This window comes from Macrosteles quadrilineatus, unplaced genomic scaffold (assembly GCF_028750875.1).
Source record: "Macrosteles quadrilineatus isolate MER2022 unplaced genomic scaffold, UCM_ALF_1.0 Scaffold_12__1_contigs__length_5162894, whole genome shotgun sequence".
Classification (NCBI taxonomy): Eukaryota; Metazoa; Arthropoda; class Insecta; order Hemiptera; family Cicadellidae; genus Macrosteles; species Macrosteles quadrilineatus.
In genome coordinates this window covers 3819144-3845056 of record NW_026542605.1, presented here as the reverse complement: position 1 = coordinate 3845056, position 25913 = coordinate 3819144, and the positions used below count along the sequence as shown (strand labels likewise).

Below are 25913 nucleotides of genomic sequence, written 5' to 3'. Positions count from 1 at the left end.
CGGTTAAAGAAATGTTATTTCCGCCGAGTGTAGTCCGGTTAAAGAGATGTTATTTCTGCTGAGTGTAGTCCGGTTAAACCGATGTCCAGTTAAAAGGTGTCCGGATAAGAGGGAGTCTATTATAATATCGTCTTGTATAATTTAATAGTAAGGTAAGAGAAGCATGTTTTTATGGGTTTGTTTCTAGTTAATAAGGAATTGTCATTTATTCATTGAAATGAATATAAGATTATTGGTGCAAAAATTAATTTTCCTAAACAATTCCTGGTCCCCGCTGATTTTAAAACTTGTTAACACGTGGTATTTCGTAGACTTGAGCATTGTGAAATATTTTATTAAAACAAAATACTTTGATCTCTGATAAACTTAACTGAGAAAAAATAATTGTTTATTTTTAACTCACACCAGTTTTATTTTGAGTTATCTTCTTGCATGATGAATAAGCAACTTGTTTAAACTTCCACCTACATCTGTGCTCGGTTACAGGTCATGCAGTTGCAGGAGAAGGATATGAATGACCTAGGAGCCACGCCTGAGAGGATAGAGTTTGAGAACTTGTCAGGTATCGGAGAGACGGCGTCTGACCACGAGGACGCTGTCTCAGAGATGGACGAGGAGGAGTGGACCGACCGCAACTTTGGAGCCTCGGCTGCCGAAGTGTCCAGCGACGATGCGTCTGACCTTAGGTACTTCACCTCAGGGCTTGGATACCAGAGTTTTAGTATTTACTATTAGATACTGAAGTAGCCATTCCATCTGTATGGTAGCCTTCTTTTTTTAAAAAAAAGAACCTAGTTGAATGAGGCATTTGATGAGTGTGCTACTGTATACAATTCTATTGTATCCCTTGGTTTTTGTGTCTGTGATAATTGATGTGACATAAAAGATGCTATAGATCGCTTTAAGTTGTCCTTTCAGTTTGGCTAAGTCACATCATTAAAGTATATTAATTGTAAGTCTAATACAGTTTTGACTCTTATTGATTCCTTGAGTTACATGGGTATTCCTCAATATGTGATAGGAGACAAACAACTGGCAAGTATGACTATTATAGTGTCATTGTTATTGTGTTTCAGTGACAGTGATGAAGAGGAGGCGTACGCGGAGGCGTTAGATGTGGACGTAGGAGTAGGGATGACCAAGGATGAGACCCTGCGTCTGGCAGAGAAGTGGACGAGACGTCACAGCAACAACGTCGCAGCGGACAACGATGAGGAGAGTGGCTCTTGTCACGACTCTGACGACTCTCGCGACCGCTTCAGCTACCCTGAGTACGACAGTGAGGGTAAGCTCCCCAGTATCATATACCTACAGATCCATTCATCTACCAGCTCAAGTCCCCCGGGTGCATTTACTAAATGTCGGGGCGAATTCACAAATGTAAAAAATGTCTCAACATCTATTTGATCGGCAATTTCACTTACCTGGTTCTATATTTCCAGACTAGTGGAAGGCAATGAGAGAAATGGGAAAAATTTGAAAATTTCATTCCCTGGATTTTAGAGATTCAGATTTGACCGTATCAATCACGTTCTGTTAAAACGCTTTTACATTATTTTATCCATCATGAATATTTCTTTTTGCAAATAGGGCAACCAAAGGTTAATTTATGTTGGGTATATGTTTAACCAAACAAAAAGTATTTAAACATTATTTTTCTTAAAATTTTAACTGTGTTGTGTCATAATTTTTTTCTAAACAATATTAGTAAAAACTATTTCAATAGACATGGTTTAGCCCCTGAGCTGGATTGATGACTAATATAATATAAATACCTCGTCACAGCTCTGTAGTTACTGTAGATTACAGCTGTTTCGGCATTAAAATGCCATCATCAGATACACATACATCCACCTGAATTGGCGTCGTTAAACTGTACATATACACGAACACGATAAAAACACAAAAACACGTAAAACAAGAGACAGGCCTGTCGCGTACATGATTGCTACGAGTACGGAAGCTGACTGGACAACTGCTAGTTCGTTCCAGCTGTGGCGGTATTAATGGAAATAGATTAGATACCCTTGAAGAATATGAGATTTATAAAGCTCATAAAATAAAAAGCAGCAATGAGCCCATACTAAACGATCAATTACAATTGAAATCCCACACCATTTTTAATAACATTATCAAACGGAGCAAGCCACAGACAAGGGATCAAAGTCCAGCAGATAATACCGCCACAGCTGGAACGAACTAGCAGTTGTCCAGTCAGCTTCCGTACTCGTAGCAATCATGTACGCGACAGGCCTGTCTCTTGTTTTACGTGTTTTTGTGTTTTTATCGTGTTCGTGTATATGTACAGTTTAACGAAGCCAATTCAGGTGGATGTATGTGTATCTGATGATGGCATTTTAATGCCGAAACAGCTGTAATCTACAGTAACTACAGAGCTGTGACGAGGTATTTATATTATATTAAAACTATTTCTATTTGAAAGCTATGGTTTTGTTCCTTCGGTGGGTGTAGAAATAAGAAACAAGTTGTTGACCGTACTTAAATACTATTCAATTCAATTAAATTTAAACTTGTTAATTAAAATGAACTTAACTTGAAGCATTTTTTTTTACTTTTTTATATTTCTGCATATAAACTTTTTATTTGTATACAGAGTCCATTTATTATGAAAAACTACAATCTTTTTTAAGAAGAGGATGGTTAAACCAAGGATTTTTCTCTAACTGCTTTTGCAGATATAACAAATACATATACAGAACTATTTCCGTTCTTAACTAATTTATTAATCCGTTCACTCTCTTCACTTTAATTATCTAATGAAATGTCACTTTTAACTGTTCAGATCTGGCTTTGACTATTCCTCGGATTCCTCCAACACTTCTGCATTGTCTACTGGTTCTGGATTATTTTCTTGTTTTAATTTCTCCTGAGAACATTTTTTCGTTTTTCTCTTGGGCATAGCAAGCTCTTGTCCATTACACATTATCTTCCAGTGGTCCAGGTAGGCGAGTTTACCTGATTTTTCGGATGTCAACCTGTTCCTTTTTCATGTGTATCCAGCTGAAAGTACTGAACGTTTGCTTAGAAGAAGGGTATGTAACTGGTGCTTCAAGAAAAGTTATTGCAAGTATAAATGTCCAATCTTTGGTGCGCTTAAAATTGCTTTGGGAAACTGTCCCTTCATATATGTCTAGTCTAGCCTATTGGGCTAAAGCCAACGTCTAGGTGTGCCAATGTGTATTTTCCATCTTTGTCCTTTTAAATCTATCTCCTCCTCTGCCACTCTTTGTGGTTGTTTTCCATATAGCATAATGTTCTCTTTTTAGCGAATTTCCCATATAGGGAATTAGCTATTACCGTAGTACTCATGGTAAGACCTGGACCCGGGACCGATTTTTTTTCGTTTTGAGGTCCCTAGAGGCCAAAAACACCATCCGTTCAAATTCATATATATATATGTGTGTGTGTGTCCGTTAGCATGATAACTCAAGCAAAAATTATCTGATTTTGATGAAATTTGGTATAAACGTGTAAACCTACATTTATTCGAACGAGTTCCCGAACCAGCATGATCGGACTATGGGAACGGGGGTTTATGGGGTAAAAATTGGTTTTCCCCATTTTTTACCCAAAAAAACATAAAATTTAGCAATTTCTTTCCAAACCATTTTGTAGAGCTTGTAGAAAAAAAAAACAAATAATTTGGTACATTGAAGCGTTATTATTCTCCCAATGGTTACAGAGAAAATTCCCAAAAACTGTAAATTTAAAATTCCCATGTTATTCTTATGGAGAATAAGTAAACTGTGTAGTTTGCTTGTTAATGAACATATTTTGATCAAATTTGGAAAATATTTTTATTTCTTACTAATTATTAATTAATTGTTAGTTAAAAAAAAAAACTTTTACCATCTTTGTTGCAGCAAACCTAAGTGCTTGTTAAACTAATTCTATTTAAATAGAGAAATGTGATATTTTTAAGGAGACAATTTTAGTTTAAATCCAATCAGGCAAAGGGAAATTCGCTTAGTCTGCAGGTTTACTGCGGCGGGGGTATATTATATCTTGCCATTTCTTTTGCTGCATTTTCTTTTAATCCATTTCTTTCTTTAGATCGATTTTGACACTCTTCCTCCATTCATCCTTTTTAGGTGACAAACAACCTCAGTCTTGCCAATTTGTATCTTTCCTAATTTATTGTGATTTCATGTCCAAACTTTTGTATGATATGTTTGTCTCTCCTTCTCGTCTTTATTTTTGTACTAAGGTCCTCAGAAATTGTGTTCATGAATCTTGTGTTTAGCTAATATCTTTTTCCTGGGTTTTCATGTTTCTAGGTCATAAAATAGTTAAATATGAGTTCAAGATTGTGATTTGGCCCCTTTTCAGTAGTTAGCTATACGACTTCTTTCGTATTAAAAAAGTGTTTCTACTTAATTTTGTTTACTTGTAACGTAACTTATTCTACATCTGTGCCATTTCTAGTGATTTTACTATGAGGTAATATAAATGGTCTACATTTTGAAAGGTGTATGATTTCCAACTAGCAAGATCACTGATGTCTTTGTCCATTCTTAGTTCAAACTCTTTGAATCTTGTATACCTGATATTGAGTTGATTTAATCTAGCTTTCATATGAGTCCATTTACTCAATTTATTATAACTGACATAGACAAATTTTAAGCCGTCATTAATATTATTGCTTTTTGTTAAGTATATTTTGTGTGCAGAATACTAATTAGTTTGCAGTCATTATTTAATATTGCCTTATACATGTTAAAAATGTTGTAAAAAATGCATTTTTGGTATTGTTTAGATGAAGAGAGTGACACGGCAACAGAAGGAGAAGAAGAAGTTAAGGCGAGAGAACTGCGAAGGCAAGAAGTTCACTTGGAGGCGCCGGATATCGAAACAGACTCAGACACCGAGGTGAATAACAATAATGAAAGTAATAGTGAAAATATTAACGATCCTAACGCAGACCCTTGTGGTATCCCTCCCGATGTGATTAGAGACTCCAGCTTCACTTCCTCTCCAGAACTTATCTTTGACACTGATAGACCCTCGACCCCACCTGTCCCATCCCCAAGAAAAAAGATGAACAGCTTCAGAATAACAAGCTCAAGTATCCCCTTGTCCAAGCCGAAAATAGTTTTAGTTCAAAAAAGTAACTTAAGTTCTAATACTTCATCACCAGTTTTACCATTGAGAAAACCAAAGCCTACAAACGAAGAAAAGGCAAAAGTTGATTCGTCGGCTACCCCTATTGCTCCTTTAAGAAAACTTAAACCGGTCAAAGTGGAATCTGGAATTGAGCATTTAAAGTCACCGGACTCTACTCCGGTTTTGTCCTCAAGAAAAATTAAGATAGATCCTAATGATCCTGAAACAAATCTAAGAGCTGCAATTAAGAAGCTGTCAAAATTAAAGATTGACAATAAAAGTAGCAATGTCTCATCTTATGACACTCCCCGTAACACCTTGTATGAAAAGGATGCAAATTGTTCAAATCCATCAGTGTATGAAACTCCAAGAGCATCCCCAGCCACTCCTATCCCCACTGATCCTGCTAAAAAACTATCTTTTATTAAAGAAAAAGTCACAGCAAGTCCTGATTCGGAAAAATGTATCAAATCAATTTTAGCTACAAAACTTGTAAAAGGCAAAGATAAACCTTCTACTTCACATAATTCGAAAGAGTGCATTGTTATGTGAAGTTTAGAGCTGTACTTTTAATCTGGCGATTTTAAATTCAAAATAGTTGTAACTTTTAGAATTTTTTTTTATTAATTACCAAGCTTTTTAAAATCATAAGTAAAGTAGCTTTTCGGTGAACATTTCTTTTGTTGAATCTTTGCTTTACAGCTACTGCAGTTAAGATACTGTGATAGATATCTAGTCATTTTTGTCTCATGTAGCAAGTTTCATTTGTTATTTAGTTTTATTTTTATGTTAAAATTCTTTGTTATGAGCTCTTCTATTTTGAGTGTTAATTGATCTGTCAATTATTCTTTAACATATATTTTTGTTGAATAGATTTGTTTTATTTTCAAATTATATGTTATCTAAGATTATTTATTTTTTTCTGCTATTATATATTTATTTAAGTAAAGCTTTATTTTCTTGAATGACATGAGTTTATTCTTTCTTCAATTATTTCATAGACTCTTTTCATAAAACATGTATTTTATACTTTAGTATTTGAAGTTCTTTACAATGCAATGTTTCTTGTATTTGGTCTATTGTAAACCTTTTTCCTTTCTCACATTTCTCAAGTTTCACTGGTTGGTTAGGTTATCAATAGTATGAACATCATGATAATTGCTGACTAAACTGTAAGAAAAAGAAAGACAATGGAAAAATGAATTCCTGAATATTGCTTAATTTAAAATAATTGAATTTGAAAATGTTATCCGGTTTAACAAAACATAACTTTTTTAAATAAGTCAGTTTTTCTAGGATTTAATTGATCTAAGTTTTTTAATAAGATATAATTCTTTTCATAATTTAGTTTATTTTTACTTTTTAAATCTATTTATTTTTCTCAAATGCATATATTTATTTTATTTATTTATTTGAATAACATACATCCTACAATGAGTTAAAATCTCAATTTCCTAAAATGCTGACTATAGCAAATACAATAAATAGTAAAAAAAAAAAAAAAAAAAAAAAAAAAAATACTGTATTGGCAAAGAATGAAAAAAACATCTAAATATTATATGTTTAAATGGTTCAAATTTTTTCATATATTTATTTATTAATGTTAATGTAATAAACTATTACATGTGCTAATAATGCCTGCATATTTGTTGATGGCATGCTAGATGATGAGCACTTTAGGATATGTATAATATCTAAATTTAAAGGTTCACAGATCAGATTTTCTCTACTTGCACCATTAAAATATCAGGTACTTTTGTGTTTGTGAATTTGATTTGTTTTCAGAACTAACAACAAACCAGCAGGTTAGGGAAATATCCACTCAAACTTTTAGCTGTATTAGGAAATGGTTATCTAGACATTAAATGCCATAGTTAAATAGCATAGATATTAATCTACTTTGCTTCTTACTAATTCCTTATTAATTACCTGAATAATTTTGAAATTTGCTGATTTCACCTATGTAAAGGTTAACTTTTGCCTCTTCTCAAGTTAATTGAATCAAAATGTCTAATTTTCAATAAGGCTACGTTTTACACATTAAACTTAAAAAAATTAATATGTATTTTGCTGTGGTATTTATTTTTTATATATTAGGAGTTTTTAAATATTAATTTCCTAGGGCGCTGTTTTTATACTGTACGGTCTGTTGATTTTATCAAAGTGAAATCTACTGTATAATATATTTATAAGACTCATTCATTTATATGAATTAACTATGTATTATCTCCTTTTAGTCGGTTATATTAATACTATATATAAAGAATATTCTAAATTGTATTCTCTAATGTGTAATCTCCATTATTTCTGCTCTGTTTAATTTCATACATTATATTTTATAGATGTTGATGTAATAATCTATAGTTTTAGACTTAATAACTTACCAAGCTATTAAGTAAATTGTTCATATCCTTTGCCTTCCTTCCATACTCTTCCAAAGTTGTTAACATTAATTTTGTTGTGTGGGGGTGGTTTTTAGTGGATTCATTACTAACTTATTAGATTCTCACCATGTATCTAAAATATTTCAAATACATTTTAAAATATTTTTTCCTGAATAAAACAAATTCTAGTTAATTTCAAAAAGCAACTTCAGTTTATTAGAATCAGTTCAAGATTGTCTTTATAACTTAATTAATTATTTTGTATATGTGATTTCTTAAATATTCAAAACTGTGGGAAAGTAATCATAGAGTTTATATTTCTTAAACCTGCTGGTTGAATTTGCTTTTTTAATGTATCCAACTAAACACTTTTAAAATATAGAAAAATAAATACACTGTTTTTCAAAATCTTTCTAGCTATGTCTTTATCTTTGCAGATACTAAATGTTAAGCCTCTTTAGTTTCTATTAACTTTAACATCCTAAATTATTATTTTAAACTTTTACAATATAATACTTTAGACCTTATTAATACTACCATTATATGCTGTTAAAACATGTTATTTAATCTTCACACATGATTGAAAACTATTCTATTTTTATTAAACATGCTTGCAAACGTTCACTTATCTTCAACATAATGAAATTATCACTAATTTAAACATCATGTTAATCAATTTTTTCCTACAAGCATAACACAGCTCGAGACTTAGTTTTTGTGCACCCCTAAAATTAATACGCATGATATGGTAGAGCTAATTTATAATATATTCTGTTATTTGTTACTATCTGTTACCCCTTCACCCTGTTTAACTTCATAAGTATTAATAAAATTATTGATTGGTTAAGTTAAGCTGAAATAAACAAAACTGAATACAGTAATTGAAAAAAATAATCACAACTGATTTTAATAAGGTATTAAATTGAACGAATATCTAACAAATACAGCTGAGGTATTTTTAACATGAGGTATATGGAAAGTCACCTTTAGAAAGGAATTACGACCTTAAAGGGCAATTTATGAAATAATGGATTGTTTTGCACAAGGTTTCTCATCATGACGAACATTTTAAGTATATAGTTTATGGGGGTGCGAGTTTTAGTTTTCTCAAAAGTTCGTGGGTACTTTGGGATTTATATATGGATAGTTTATATTTGTTTATATTAACTGTCATATTCTGTCTCAATTCTGTAATTTTTCAGTTCCCTGATGTACAGTATTTTAATTTTTCTTGTGTCAATAACCTTTATATATTTTTAGTAAGTAAATGTTTATTTAGTTCAACCAACACACATTGTACATTCCTACACCACTTCAAAAAACATTAGGGATTACAATGAATTGAAATCAGGCTGTTTGTAAACCAGTTTATCTTAAAACAAAAGTATATTTAAACATGTTCTATTTGTTTAATTTTTATATCTAGAAAAATATAATAATACCAAGTTTAATATAAAATAATATAGTAGGCTATTTAATATAAAACCAAGTTTAATATCACGAAATAATAATTACTCATTTAATTTATATGGATATGCTGTTTACCTGATTCATAACAAACTTGTAACCTTGTGATTTAGGTGGCGTCAGACGAATACACAAGCTCGTCTGAGAGTGAGTCTAGCGAGGAAGAGGTTGAAAACTCAGCTACGGAAATCTCAACAGACTCTGAGTTTGAACATGACGGAACAACTCCGACTCAACAAAACATCCCGGATATTGTCATCAGCGAGAGTGTTCAAGTGAAACGAGGTAATACATTGTTTACGTTTGTGTTGTTGATGATGTCTTTTTTCTATTAAAAACTTTTTAATTTTCCACAATATTTTGCATTTGATTTAAATGTAACTCGCTTCAACCAAAGTGATGTGATTAGTTTTGACACAAATAGTGTGGTGGCATCCACAGTGATTCTTGAAAGTCTGTTCCTCCCATGCTGTGTCAAAATGCTTTTTAGTGCTTTTTGCATATTCTTGTCCAAATCTTTGAGATGGTCTTTTGAAGGAGCAGCAATATTGCCTTCAAAATAAAATTAAGAATAGATTGATTTGTCTATGCTGTCTTATGAATTTTGTGTAGGCCTACATTCTTAAGTTTACTCAAGACAGTAATACTTAATCATATTTTACTATTGGAAATTATTATTTGTTGACACAATTTCTGTAGATGCATTGATAAGTTCCATAAAATGCTCCTAATTTTTTAAACTTGGATAGGAAAATAAGTGGACTTTAAGTAAGTTAAATATAAGACCTAGTCCAGGTAATGGTTATGAAGTACAGATATAATTTGTTTAGATCTGATAATTTCCAATAAAAATTCTTGTTTCTCAGGTCGTCTGGAGGAGCCAAGGAAAGTCCAAATGCTCAACAAACCTGTGAATGGAAAGCTTCCAGAGACTAAGAAAGATGTAGAACTAGAATTCACTCCTTTGATACCAGACAGACCAAGTTTGAACAACATAAACAACAATAATGGACCAACTCCTTTGATTAATCCTCGCAGGGGTGATTATCTCTTGAACAGGACTCATTCTACTGAAGGCATCGCTTCAAAAATATCTTTGGAGCTTAAAAAACGTTACCTACTTGGTCCCTCTGGTTTATCAGGAAACGTTAAGAAGTCCGGCTCTGCATCAACATTAGACTCAAGGTTTAAAAGTTTTGTCAGCCACATTTCAGAGCAACAAAAACTTTTAAACCCAGCTCCAGAGCCAAGTCCTACAATGCAGGCTATTCTTCAAGGTGCAGATAAAATCCACGTCTCTCCTTCTATAACACAATTGGGGAGAAAGGAAAAAGAACTCCCGGGAGTAGCTAACTTTAGCCACATATGTCAGCTCAAGGATAAGGAAACGGTGCCTATTGAAAATCTTCCAACCTTAACAGAAACAATTAAAGAGTCTTCTCAGCAGTCTGATAATACCACCAGAGAAATATGTGTGACAGAATCAAAGGATACAAACGGCACAGTTGACCAAGGAGATAGTAGACCTAGGAGTCCTGTCCACGAGACTTCGATTGTTGTGCCAGATTTGCCTCAGGCTAAGAAAGAAGAAGAGGAGGAGGAAGATATTGACAGCGATTCCCTCTCATCAGACAATGACAGCTCCCTAGAAGAAGAGTCTGACCACAAGAGTCAGGGGCAGGTGAACATTCCTCCCAAAGTAGAAATCCACAACTCAAGAGGAGAGCTGATGGAAGACGGAGAAGAGAACGAAGCAGTTGTTCCAGTAGTGGAGAGTAAACCTGATGTAGCTGACACTGAGGAACCTGCAGCCCTCGATAGTCTCAATATGGTGGTTCCAGACATCTGCCAACACACTAGACCAACAGACTTCCTGCCGAATGTTCTCTTCTCCAACAGAAGTCAGGTGGATCTTGTTCCTACAAAAGAAAAAGATAGTAGTACCTTCCAAAAAATAATATCTGTTCCTAGCACAAGTGAAAAGCTCTCTGAGAGAGGGCAGATTTTAAAACAAGTTCCTACCACAGCAGAGCTGTATGTGTCTGAAGATAAATCGACCGACGGTAAAGGAAGTGGTAAAAGTAGTCCATCGTCCCCAATCTCTGTCGGAGATGATGACAAAAGCTTACAAAACGAGTCCCTCATGGCTGCCTTAACTGAAACTGAACTGTCAGACTGGGCGAGAGATGAGGATGTCGGGGTGTCAGAAAATCTAGAAGACTTGGAGTTCAACATAAACCCTCAATATATTACTTACAGAAGGCATCAGAAGCCGAGAAATAAACGTAACTCTAGAGGGGCTGCAGCCAAAATAGCAAGGACTGAAGATTTTGACGATGAATTCGGACACGTGTGTGGTAGAGTGGACAAAGTGCCTCAAACTTCTAATCTTTTAGTGAATACAGACAATATTGAGTTCATGGATACAGGTGGCGAAGAAGAAAGTAGCACTGATGAGTATTTGAAGAATAGTGGCTACGTTCAGTTTGTAAATCCCACAACGGATGATGAAGATCTCATCACTCCGACTGCTGATACACCAATAAACTGTCTGCCTGATAATGCAGAAGATGGTGGCGACACAACAACAAGCAACAGTGAGGCTGTCACTATCATGGAGAGCCCTCTTGATGCTCACAAGGACTTTGAAGTCAATCCAGTCATTGAATCCCCTGTCATAGAGTCCACCCCAACACCTGATCTCAGCAATAAAACATATGAGGAATATGTCAGAAGACAAGTTCTGCAAGGTAGAATATCACCTTTCAGCAATGTCAGAGATTCAATTGACATAAGAAAATCAAGGAAACACAGTGCCAGTAAGACATCACTTTCCCTTTTATCACCAGAAAAAACTCTAAAAGAGGATAAAGAAATTATAGTCGTGGAAAAAGCAAAGCCTCAAACTACCTCACAAAAGCTAGAAGAGATTTCCAAAGAAAGATCAAAACAAAAAGATTTAATACATGAAATGGTTTTAGAAAAGCTGATGGTTCAAGGAAAGTCTGCCCAAGATCGGAAGCTCAAGAGGAACTCAAGAAGTACGCCCAGTCCTCGATTGGGATCTCAAAACTCAATTATCAGTATACCAAGTGATAAAATAGAATCGACTCATGAAGTTGATAATACTAGTTCAAAATTAAGTTCAGCAACCTCAATACCAAACGAAACAGACAACAAGGTACTAAAAGAAGAAAATCACAATGAAATCCCCTCTCAGCTCACCCCTAATGCATTTGAAACACCAAACAATATTTCAACTGAAAAGTTTTTTACACCAATGACCTCTTTCAAAGAACAAGCAGCTAAAAGTAGACCGCTTTCAATGAACTTTTCTTTCCGGTTGCAAAATAGTGCCAATAAAAATAAAGCCCTGCCTGTTACCCCTTTGACCAACCCAGAAGCATACTCTCTTCCTGACATTAGAAAAGCTTTATTTGAGTGTGAACACAATTTTAAGACTCCCATTCCTCCTCCAAGGCTAAAGGCTTTAGATAGAGAGCAAGTGCGGGCATCTGCAAGAGCGAGAGCCAAAATGCTCTCTGACGAAGAATTGGGATTGAGTCCAGAAGAGAGGATCAAGAAGTTAAAAGAGAAAGTTTCTTTAAGGAAATTTGAAAGAAGCGAATCATCTCCTGCTTCTAGCCATATTGAACCCGCTTCAATAGACAATTGTATTCAGATCTCTTTGTCTCGGTCAAATGAGTCCCTCACTGTCATCAACTCTCGAATTCCTGAAATAAATTCAGAGAAGAAAGAAGACTTGGTGCCTTCTAAAACATCTCCTCAAGTTAGTCCGAGACCTCTAGAATCTTCCCCTCCTCCTCTAAGCAAGGTAGGTTTCCAGATAGGTTAATTATTTCTACTTATAAATTCATTCAATTCAATACAAGTATGAAACACACTCACATATCACACAATTGTTTGAGTGATAAATAAATAAAATTGGCTAATAAAGTTTTTTTGTTCTGCATCATATACTTTTATATTTGAAAGTTTTAGTTTGTACAAAAACTGTCAATATTGTCAATACAAAATTAAATATACAAGCAATGCATCTTCCTAAAATATTTACAAAATTATCTACAGATAGTATGTTATCTGTGAGGATTTGATGATGGTCATATATAATGTTTTTTTGTTTTTTTTTATAGTTAACATAATTTATTTTTAAATATTAATTTTAAAAAATAAAACAAATAAATTAGTTTTGAGCCACTAAATTTACTGTTTGGCAGTAATAAGATCTTATTGTTACATGTGATGTCTCAGATTTGAGGTACAAATGAATGATTAAGTATTTAATTAATAAAAACAGGTATTATTAAGATAAACATAGGTCCCTTTTTTTCAGTTGACCTTTTACCCGTCAAATATCCACCAGACCATAAATAATTTAGTGAACAAAACAATTTTATTCCTTATAATAGATAAAAAACACACTTTACATAATGTTCTAACATAATTGGAATGATTATTTAAATTTTTATGGAGCAAACCGTTCAGTATTGCATAGATCCAGCATTTAGGGGTGATTTCTTGTTTAGAATAAACTTAACTTTCTCTGACTAAAACCTTTGAGACTTTTAATAATGTGTAGTGACTTAAATACCGGAGATTGTCTCTTAACCAAAATACCGGAGATTGTCTCTTAACCAACCCTTTAACTCCCTCTGCCTAGCAAAAATATTTGTCAATTTATCTGTCAAGAATGTTAAAACTGGTATGTTTAACTGACCTATTCTAGGAATCTATCTACATATTCCCATTACCATCCTCACTGCAGTAATACATAGAGTCGTATGTATGCAGTTGTAGATATATTACTTACAACTGGACAATCTAAATCAGCAAATCACAGATTAATCAAGTATTTTACATTTGTTAATTGTTACATAGTTAAACGTTTCAACTGACCGTTTAGGTTATCCGACCTAGGCTTGGAGTCAGGGTCAGTTAAGAGAGTATGTACACACAGCATGTTTTAAAATTTTTTTTCATAGTTGGACTTTTGGTAAATCTGTATTTTATAATTGTGATTGGTCAGGACGAGTTAAGGCTGGATAGTCAAGGGAAGAAGTCCAAAAGTCGGGACGGGAGGAAGAGCATCATACAGGTTGTGTCGTCTATCTTCCACAAGAAGTCCCCGACGTCGTTGTCACCGCCCAAGTCTGCTCCTGCATCCTCATCTAGTCACTCCAAGTTTGGAAAGTTCAAACTGAGCAGAAACAAAGACAAATCAAAGGTATGAGTCTTGAGAATGTCCATTGTTTACTCACCAATTGGAACTGTGCCACTACTTCCGTACTTTATTTAGCCTATTTTTGTCTGAGTCAAAAGGCAGATTGGAAAAAGGGATTTTGAATGAATGAATTATGTTCATCTGAAGAACTTTGCTACCATTATGTCTAAAAGAACACCAATTGATTGTTAGTACCTGACAGCAATTCTCGTTACCAACCAATCCTAGGACATGTACCGGTAACAAAGAATTACGTTACAATGTCGATGCTGATATTTTGATAAATAAGCCTTATTCCCCATACATTTTTATATACATTAAAAATAAAATTATGACCATGCTAGCGCAGCAACATCTGTGCTCACCTCTATGTACAACGAATGTACATCACTACTAATACGATTTTTAAAGTATATGCCTAAAGCAATACTCGCACTGTAAGTAGGTTGAAGTTCATATCGCTGTTTTTAGTTCGGTTTACTTATTTGTAAGGAACAATGTTAACACAACATTTTTTAAACCAATAATGGAACCTAATAACAATCTCAAGGAATATCAAAGTAAATATGCATTTTAACTGTCAAAATATTTTCAAGAGCATGCATTGATTAGTTATTTATTAAAGAATTTAAAAGTACATCAAATTAGCTTTAAAGAAGAACAGGCAAGCTTTGATAAATGTTTAAAATCGGCACCGCCAAAGAGTGGGGCTTGAGTTTACACTATAATCACTTTGAATAAAAATAAAAATAATTATTCTTCCTCTTCAACCCGTTTTTTCCATAGTATCCTGTTACTGGAACTTCCTATTATATTCCAAATCAAATATAACATTCACAATTTCATTCTGTATTGTTTTTTATGTTCCAGTCGGCCAACAATTCAGACACAGAGGATTATTATGTAAGGATTATATGTGTTTTTTTAACAAAATCTTATTTACTCTTTGTTTTTGCTTTGGCACACTGTTGATTTATTTATTCTATATATTTTGGTTTTTGTCTTCATTTTCATTTCATTCTGTTATCATTCACATTGGCTTAACGTTTTCTTCTATTATTACACTCTGTCTTTTGTTTCTTGAAATAAAAATAAAAAACCACTGTGTAACTTATATGTGTTTTTTTAATTTTTTTAATAGTCAATACCTAGCTGTTACTTCTATCTACACATTAATTTTCTCTCTGTTACTACTTCTTTTGAAATATTTTACTTAATTGTAACTTGTTAATACAGTTAAAGAAAATATGTTTATGGAGTTTGGTGTTGGTTTTTATATTTAAATATTACACACTCCATTTATACAACAAACAATTATAAATGGAATGTTTGATTCTTATCTTTGAAGAATAGTAATGCAAATATTTGGAATCTATAGAACAAGTAATGAAAGCTAAATTTTTAGCTTTTTATTAACTAAAATAACTTAGTATCAAAGAATCACTTTAATGAATATTCGTGTTAATAAATCAAATAAATTCACCAACCCTTCATTCATCTTTTCCATTTTTCATTCTTATTTTTTTTGTGTTTGCAGCCCAAACTAAATAGTGAAATTGATGAAGATTTAAATTTCAGGAACAAAACGTACCAATAGCGCTCAGCAAGAGCCTGAGCGAATCAGAAGCAAGAAGGAAGTTGATCGACGAGTCAGCAGCTCCACCCATTCCTCCTCCACCTATAAACTATCCCTCCTCGCGCCAACAATCAGGTAAGAACATTCTGGGGAACAGTTTGGTTAGCATCTTGTCTGGGCATACTTTTCATAGAGAGATTGCATGCAAATATGTTTTTTTTTTTAATTTCATCATGTCCCTAGTTTTAACTCTAGTTCACATATTTCATCATTAGCAGGTATTTAAGATGAAATAACATCTTTATTTATGAATAGATGAAATCTATTTTAAACTGTTCAAGAAGTTTCTAACACTAAATCTTATATTTTACGAGGTGAATATAATAGTGAGCATAGGATTCGATTGTTTTATTGTTTTACACACCTAATAAAAAAAGCAATGTTAACTAAAAGATACATAAATGTTAGGGGATCTACATCCACACAAATGGAATTCCCAGGCACCAATTTCGGCAATTTATGCTAAAAAAAATTTTATTCTTCACCTTGATTAGTGTCACTAAGAATAAATCTTTTCACTAACTCTTGGTCCTCTACCTTGAGAACCCCTGTAGTTACAAATATTTACAAAAAAAGGCCAAATGATCGTGTCAATCAAGCCTTCAAAATTATGCCATTTGGCATTCAGTATGTTCTGACAGTTTTTCACATTTACAGCTTTATTTAGAAAAGTATTCACAAATGAGCGCAAATTTTTTTATGCTTAACTGTGCTTCCTACTTTTACCTCGGCATGTTTGAACTTTTAGCTTATCTAGCACAATTTGCCTGAATATAAACATACCATACTTTTATTTATTAAGTTGGTATTCAATCCTAAGTAAAGTATAAAGAATTTCTGTGAGTTAGTGAGAATTTTTTATGTCTTTTAAGTACAAATTTTATGCTTTTAAGTTTATATAGTGACAGAAATTGATTTTTTTTTTCAACTAATACTGATAACAAAAAGTAAGTCTGTTGGGGCTCATGGCTGAAAAAAGGGTAGGAGTTGTGACATACTTGCTCACACATTTGTTATGTTTCAATGGAATAAACATAACCTTTAAGTGTTTTATTCAGACAGGGTTTTGCCAACATATAAAGCTAAAATGAGTTTTTGCAACACAAGAGTAAGCAAATAGAGTGGCAAATGTGATTTAATTTCTGAACATATGGTCGAAATATTTAGTTCAAAGGGAAATTCAGCAATTTCAACAAACTACATATCTCAGAGCAAATGTACCATCATGATCTCGCTGTACATTTCTCATTAGTTAGCGTTTGTGTTCAATGTGTCGTCATAACCTGTCAGGCTAGAGTGTATCTAACAGTATGCGGGTGCTAGAGACGCATGTATAGGTTAGGTTTGTTGCCAGAAGACAGCCTGTCCGAGCCAGAGGAAGGCGAGTCGCACGCCAGCGCAACAGTCGACAACAACTCTATGCGCAAACGCAACAAAGTGTCACGCAAACTGGAGAGGCAAGCTCACCTTAAGAGGTATGATCTTATAGTCTTTTGGATACTGAAGTAGGCATCCCATCTTTACGGGCTGTAGCCAATTTTCTTTCAAAATAGAACATAGTTAAATGAGCCATTCACTGTGTGTGATATGGTCTAAAGTTTTATTTTTTCCGTTATTTTTGGGTACTGAGGTAGTTTATATGACATAAAAGATGCTTTAGGTCACAACAAGTTGACAGGTTAGTTTGGTTTGGTTCCAAATTGGCATATTCAACATGAATCCGTAATGTTGAATGCGTTTCAATTTTCTCTATAAATGGCTACAACTTTTACATGGAAATGGAATGTCTAGTTTTATCCACAGTTAAAGATAACAGTATTACGGAACCCATTTGTTATTTGTGATGTTGGAATTGATGTTCTATTTTTGTTGAAATGTTCAAAGATTTAGAGATTGTTTCAACTTTGGGTTTCTTGTTTGGTCTTTTCTTTCACTAATACTGAACTTTATTCTGATGAATAAACTCTCCAGTGCTTCAGTGTTAACGCTTGTTGGGAAATTCAGCTGTTTTTTTTATTATAAGTGAAATTCATATTTTGTTGAAGCAAATAAGACATGTTGTATACAGGGTGTTTTGTCATCTCAACTTTACAAAGTGATCATATTATGTGAAGAATATTTTGAATGTCCAACCAAAATTTAGATTCTAAATTAAAATTAAGAGTATAATTTAGCTTTTATTGATTTTTATGTATACATTATAAAAGAAAATGAAATGCTATCCCAGATATACTAACCTAAATTGAAGGTACATTTTATGTACAACACTTCTTTGTGTCTTCATTAATGTATATTATTTACAAAGTAAAATGAAAATGAGAGTAGAAGAAAGAGGGGATAAGTTATAAGGAGCAACAAAGAAGTATGAAGTACTGGTTTAGTTCCAAAATGTTATAGAAAGATTCTTAGGGTCTTTTAAAAATGTTGTCACCCTTCCTCAGTGTAAAAGATTTTAATTTGGCATTTTGGGATAAATAGGGCTTTTCTGCTGATGTGCATATGCTGTGTCAGTGTTTTATAGTCTAATTTTAAGAAATTATATTATTTTAGTATCTCTATGGGCTTTTGTCTTTAATTTTGAATTTGTATAGCTGGAAGCAGCTAATTTCTCTTTAAAACTAAGAACAATACTTCAATCTACAATAAGTAGCTTTTATCTAATACAGCAATAAAAAAAAGTCAGCCAAACAATTTTAAGTTGGTACCGGAACATTTTTGTTCCTTTTTATGAGTAGAAAAAAAACTAAATTACAAGAGTTGATAAAAATAATTTGAATCAAAGATTTGTTTTTAAATCCTCAAATAATGATTTTGGGGCTGGTTAGTCAAGTGATTGGAGAATGGAGCTTTTTTTCCTGAGTACCAGGGTTCAAATCCCACCAATTACCAATGACTTTTTTGCTATGTGATAGTGACATTGCCTGATGATTCTGAGCCCACCTATCAGGTTAAAAAGGTAGTTCTCTTAGGCAAGGATAACCCATATCTTACTGGAAATATCCTTCCACAAAACTCCATACGATAAAAATTTGTTTACATTAATGTATGACAATTTCAATGCAAAAACGATAAACATGTTTTATTTTGATGGACAAATGAAACTTTTAGCTATTGTGATGAAAATTAATTAAAATACAGAAATTTCTTAGTTGCCACTCACTACTAATGAGTTATTTATTCCTCGTATCATAGGTGTTGTGTTTTGGTATGACAATATCTGTGTGTCTGGCAGGTTACGGATGGCGCAGGAGATTCAGCGCCAGCTGGAGGAGCTGGAGGTCAAACAGAGGGAACTAGAGACTCGGGGAGTGGAGCTGGAGAAGGCCATCAGGGCAGACAACAGCAGTGAGTAGATACACAATAAGTCATAGAATGTTGTTTTTTCATTATATTGAAAGTGTTTTTTTTTGTTTTTTTTTTTTGTTTGACGATTGATTGATTTATGATCATGATTTTAACTTTGTCGATGATCTAATGTATACTTATAAAGATTATTCTTATTATTAATATTAATGAGTTTGCAAGGTCAACACTAATGAATGCAACTAATTGCTCAGGTGTGAAGGTGTTCCGATGACAAGGTGACCTGGTGTCATGGTGACCCAATGTCAACCTGCTCCGAATAATGACATGATTGAATCGTGGGGGAAAGCAGGTCATTTTGATACTAGGTCACCTTGTCGCCAGTGATTTTGAATCAGGCTGGTAGCGTCAAGCTGGTCGGTTTAGTTATTATGAAATTAGTGTTCCAACCTGTTTCAATTGTGACCTCCTCAACATATATATAAATAATTAATGTTAAGTAGTCTTAACAATTTTAACTTTGGTTGGTATCAATTTATTTGGGTATAATGTGTTCTCATTCATAAAATAACAAATAAATTATACAAAAGAATATTGAGGCAGAAAACCTGCAAACTAAGCTAATTTTCAGTTGATTTGTTGGAGTTTCATTCAAACAGTCAACTCATCCCCTTTCCACTTGAATTTCTGCTTACCTTATTCACAGACTAATATAGTAGGTCTTAAGTTGTACAGACAGTATAGCCCTTGTCTGGTTGTAGGTAGCGGAGGTGAGAACTCGGGGCTGCTGCGGGAGTGGTTTGAACTGATGAGGGAACGCAGTGAGCTGCGGAGGTATGAGAAGGAGCTTCTGGTGCGGAGACAGGAGATGGAATTGGAGGACAGACACGCTCGGCTACAACAGGAGCTGCGACTGAGCTTGGCCAAGGATGGTGAGATATACGTTGTAAATTTGCCTAATATCTACACATCACTTAACTAAACAATTTTTTTTTTATTTTGAGGTAGTACATTAAAAAAAAAACTGAAAAATTATAGTTTTCTAAAACCAGCTCCAAGGACATTGACTAAAGGTATAGGCCTTTTAATCAAAAGTTTTAAAGATTTTAGTTTGAAAATTTAACAATTTAAACAAAACTTAACGCAGAAATGCTGTGGGAAAGTTTGATCATTCTATATGACATTCCATACATTTCTGTAAATGTGAACATAAGTTTACATGAGATAAATCCTCAAATTATAATAAGAACCTTGATGAAACCTTAGGGGTTTAGGCTGTGTAGATAAAAGTATGTGTCATTGTCTGACATCATGTATAATTTCATGCCTTCATAATGAATAAATGATTCCAATATTTTTCAGACAAAACAAAAACAAATGAAGAGGTAGCGTCAGAAGGTCGCATTCTACGAGAGATGCTAGAAATCGTAGAGAGGAGGGATTCGCTCATAACTCAGCTGGAAGAAGATCGGCAAAGGTGCGGGCTTGTGAGGCCCTCTCCTCCAATACCTTCTTCTCTCCCCTCCCCCCTTCCACACCCACTGGTGGTTCTACTGGTTACGGTGGCCATGTGGTCTTGTGCCAATTATGTCGTTTCTTATCTATCTGGGTAATGCATGAACTGTTGCTTGGTATTTGTTGGACAAGAAGGGTAAAATTTTCAAATTATGAATTCTTTGCAGGTTGAGGTTTTGTGTCGGTTTTGTTTGGGGTGATGATGTATAGCTATTATACATCCTACAACATAAACCGAGTTGCATAATCGCGAAGATTATGCTACTCTAAGAATTGTTGGAGGATTTTTAAAACATTTAATAAACATCTTTTGGTACTAGTAAAATTTTGAAGAATATATACAGATAGTTTTATTCATATAACGTGTAAACTATTTACAAAGTATTATATTACATATCATTTTTACCAAACTTTGTTTTTTACGGTTACCAAAAGAACCAGACATTTGTTTATTGTTTGTAATGGTGATAAACAGTGCCTTATTAGGATATGGTCTTATTTTATCATGAACGTGGTGTCAGTTAAGATGCAAGCAATATTTCTTGACAAACAATTGTTAAATATTTAATTTAAAGTAATCGAGTGTTTGACACAAGACTATCTTTATTGTAAATCCATTGTTTTATTTGATTTACGTTGTAATATTGTACAAATGAAAATCATGCATTCTGGGTTTTACTACTTAATGTTATTTTGTTGTTGATTAACTATTTATTTATTTATTATTGTAATTTATTCTTATACTTGGTTGGGCGTTATGAAGCAAGGTGGTTTTGAGTGTCTTCTATAATTAGTATTGCTTTATGTCAGTTTTCACTACTAACCTGATAGCCAAAAAAAGATTTTTTAATAAAGCAAATGTTGATCGGGGTATTTAAATATATATATATATTGTTATTTGTTTTATGTATGTGATTAATGTCTTATAGATCTGGATTGTGTAGTTGAATGCATAATGAACCTATATATACTCTTGTTGTACGAGTATTAACAATTGTAAACAATATTACCATAACACTAACACTCACTCCAATCACTAATGGTTGTTAATGTAGTAGTGTAATGATGATGCATAATAGATGTTTGTGTGTAGATGTAAAAACTAATAAATAAAGCTCGTAAAGCTTGTATTATGTTGTGTAACTTAAGAGAAATTTTGTGGGATTAGATTATTTTGCCAAACACTTCTTTGAAGTTTAGAATGAGCTTGAAAAACTCTCAGTTCAAAATAGCTCTCAAAATCGATACTTGATAAATTTGTTAGAAAAAGTCATTCTTACAAATTTAAAATTCAATACCATAAGTTGACAACTGACCTGTATGGCCATATGCTCTCTATTATAATGTGACAGTTATATTACAACCAATTAATTGTAGAAAAAGAATAGCCAAAGAAATTTTATCTACATTTTTGAAATTTAAATTATCAACTAAACAATATTTACAAAAAGGTAAAATATTTTCTGATAAACAATTAAACACAACGTTGTTTCATACTTTAGCTAATAAGACATTTAGAACTATTAGAACATTTGTGGAGAACTGACTAACAAAGTAAATCTCCTCATCTATTGTGTTATAGAAGCACAGCAATTCTTATAGTTATAGTTTAGGACGGGTTAAAATCCTGCTAATTCCCAAAGGAGATTTGCTATGTGATTATATATCATAACCCAGAGGTTAAGAGCCCACCTTTAGCTGTTGGGGTTTCCATCTAGTAATAAAAATGCTTTAAGGCTATTAGATCTCTGGACAATGAAGATCAGAAAAAGGCATACCCTAATATCTTAACTGTGTTATATTTCACATATTTTTGTAATGGCTAACATTTAACTTGTTAACAATAAATAACAGAAGGTTGAATGGCAAGCTTGCTAGATTTCTCACATGTGCACAAAACTCACTTTTACTAAAGCTTGGCGTTTTGTATTCAGCTGTAGTTATGCTTGGGTTTAGCATGTTCCCCCTTCCATTCCTATCATTCAGCACTAGTAGTCAGTCGCATGCCGCACATAGATAGCTTAGGTAAGCTATTAACTTGTCTAGCTTTTTTATAGTTAGGTTATGAATACTTATTGCTCTTTATACTAATTTTGTTGAATAGTAGGCTTGTGTTCATTGTGTAATCTGTTCATGTCTATCGTCATTATTTCAATTGTTAAATTTAGTTTAGGCATAAGGTATTGCTGCTTAACCTTTCATTTCAGAAATATAGTAAAACCTCGATAACGAGACTTGGAAGTTATTGCAATTGTGGGAATTAATCAAAGACATGATTGCTGGGACTATGGATGTTTGCCGGGATCGCGAGAAGTGATAACGAATGTTACCGTGATTGTAAGAAATAGTCAAAAACATTACCGTGACTGCGGGAAATCATCATGTGTTTTGCCCCTATTGCGAGATATTTTCAAGTACATTGCCTTAATCATTTAAGAGGCTCACGACGTTAATGCTATGCTGGCGTTACCACAAACGTAAGTAATGATCACGACATTGCTGCAATCGCAATTGCAAGTGATTATCACAAATGTGGTCGTGATCCTAAGAAATCATAACAGAATTTGCCGCGATTGCTTGAGATGTACACAAGTGTTAATAGTTATTTAGAACCTATTCTAAGTGTAAGAACCTTATGAAATTCAAGAATAAAACCAAATTTCATAGCAGGTTCTCGGTTGTATTTGATCACATATGAAATTGTGTCCTTGATTTATGACTCGATTTTTAGGATTCAGATTCCAAATTTTAAATTACTGGATTTTATTTGTGTCTTTGGTTACCATGATTAACTAAAACTAAAATCCAAGATCAAATCCAAAATGTTTTATGTTTGATAATGTGAAAATTGATAACAATAACATTGTTCAATGCAAAACTTGTGGGCTACTGGTATCCAATTGCAAAAAATAACAATGCACGTTTGCTAGTTTTGTTTGATTTGATTGGTATTTTTCAGACATCTTAATTTTCTTACTTTTGTTTTATAAATTAGTTCTTCTTGAATTTCCGTTATTTCTGGTTGTAGGGTTTTACTAGTCACTTTTGAACCTGGAAAACCTGATGGAATTGTCTTAAATTTGATTTGGATGGGACGCTGGATATCTGGTTATGCAAACCAACTCTCAACACGGGCAGGGCACTCTTTGACTATTTGTCCAATATACTAGTTTGAAATTCTCTAGACCCACATGACTGATGATTATCTTCCAACCCTACTTAAACATCCAATTATTTAATCCTTAACCACCCAAACTAGCTAGCTTTAGTTCCTTGACCCAATAGGAGTCTTACAATAAAAACCAAAGTTAAAATACAATTTATATAAAAAACATAATAAAAAACCAACCAATTGAATGATATACAAAATATTAAAAATGGAAAACATTGCAACTGAATTAATGTAATAGTAATTGATTTTTATGACAAATACTAGAATTGATATTTTTCGCTACAAGAATAGGCTACCATTCAGGAATTATAAAATAATTCACAACTGGTTTTGTGAATATGGGAAATCTAATTTTGAACAGTAAAGCTTAAGCAGTATTGTTAAAGGCTTACACAATTGGTTTTTGCAGGTATAAGGAGGAAGATAAGGATTTGGAGGCGGAAATGTTATCCAAAGGTCTCCGTCTCACATCGCTGAGAAGAAAAGAGTCTGCAATCTAGTTTTAATATTTTACTTACTTCAATAGCCTTTAAACCACAGCCATCCAAAAAATGTTTTATTCGTTTACTGAGGTTGTTAATGGTAGCTTAATCCGGACATAATATTATGTTTATTGGCACTTTCTATTTGATATGCTCAATTTATTTTTATAACTAAAACAAAGAACAAATAACACACTGTTGTCTCTTTGTTGTGTTGTTTTATTGTGATGGATAAAGCTCAAACACGATCATTCATGTTAATTTTACGATAACGATTTTTTATGTCTTGATTGCTACTGCTGTAAAAATATGATGAATTTGTTCTGAGTGCATAAAATGTGCTAGTAATGTAGCGTAATAATATAATTATTAACTGCAAATATTATTAAAATGCTGGTAGAATGTTGTGAAATAATTTATCTGGGATTGTTTGAAGTAGAAAATGTAATGATTGTGATTATTTATTTGTGTAATGTCATGTTTACTAAAAGCTTAAAACTATTATCAATGATTTTATATTTTCCCCAGCTATTGATAACATTGGAATACTGTATTAACAAATTTTAATTCAAATTAAGTGCCTTTGTGCAAACTAGTTTCATTGAGTGAGACATGTTTTGACGCAAGGTTTATATTGTTGTTTTGGTGCTTTTTAAAAATTATACACAACTTATTTGTCCTAAGTAATTTTTAAGTAATTACCAATGGTATTTAGATTTATATATTTTGATTGTTTAACATGAACAATTTTTAAAGATATTAGGTTAATGTTAATATTAGTATTTTAGAACATAGTTCCAGCCCTTTTAAAATTAACTCCTAGGCAATTCACGTACTGAGGAAAGAATTGAAGTATTAGTATTGATTAATCGTTGAATTTCCTGTAACCACCAGGTTTTCATGGATTCAAGAAAGAAATTTAAGCAATGCCTTCGTAAATCTTTTTTTATTAATCCGTCATAATTTATTTTGGGAATTGAATAGCTTAACTAATCATTAAAATTATTTATATGAATCAAGGCAAACCTCTTTTATATTTTACTTTGTGTTCATTAACATGAACCATGAATTCAGCCTAATTTTTGTAAAGTGTACATATAGGTAGTATATTTTTAATAAAGTTGTTTTCGGTAGTTCAAGGAGTCGTGTAAGCACTAATGCCAGACTGTGATAAAAACCTCGAAATGCACGCCTGCTCCTCACTACTATAACCAAATACTTGAGCTCTATATTATATATAAAGTATATATTTAATATTTCCTGGTTTCCATTGTATTATGATGAATACACAGTACAGGTTGTGTATTGTACATTTTTGTCTATACTTATTGAAAAATATATGCTTTTATACTGTTTTGTGAATATTTTATTTCCTAAATATTTCCTGCAAACTTTGAGATTTGACTTCACCTAATGCTTCAGCTTTAACAAACACTTTATTTCTTTTTGTCGTGTACTAGAAAGTAGTGTGCAAGCCGTTGTCTATGAGATATAAAATAAAACTTTGACTTAAATCTTTTATTCTTAAATTGCATAAAAGATATAAAATAACTTGGTTGGATGTTAAATTAAAAGATCAAATGTTCTT

The 25913-nt window shown here is 32.9% G+C and overlaps 1 protein-coding gene across 10 annotated transcripts in view; it reads left to right on the top strand.

Moving 5' to 3' along the window:
• Positions 1-25681, top strand: part of LOC129004874 (F-actin-monooxygenase Mical-like) — a 138527-nt gene extending 112846 nt beyond the window's left edge. For 7 of the 10 annotated variants that reach the window (XM_054433562.1, XM_054433565.1, XM_054433568.1 and 4 more), the window contains 13 exons: positions 487-686; positions 1077-1285; positions 4778-4890; positions 9089-9260; positions 9842-12810; positions 14023-14220; positions 15088-15120; positions 15796-15928; positions 17208-17328; positions 19086-19198; positions 19918-20088; positions 20519-20633; positions 24253-25681. In XM_054433562.1, the coding sequence (XP_054289537.1) occupies positions 487-686; positions 1077-1285; positions 4778-4890; positions 9089-9260; positions 9842-12810; positions 14023-14220; positions 15088-15120; positions 15796-15928; positions 17208-17328; positions 19086-19198; positions 19918-20088; positions 20519-20633; positions 24253-24343 (4638 nt within the window). In that variant the 3' untranslated portion in view covers positions 24344-25681. Of the gene's footprint in view, positions 1-486; positions 687-1076; positions 1286-4777; positions 4891-9088; positions 9261-9841; positions 12811-14022; positions 14221-15087; positions 15121-15795; positions 15929-17207; positions 17329-19085; positions 19199-19917; positions 20089-20518; positions 20634-24252 lie in introns of those variants that run through there. The other 3 variants (XM_054433564.1, XM_054433566.1, XM_054433569.1) reach the window with 3 other exon arrangements.
• Positions 25682-25913: the final 232 nt, after the last annotated feature.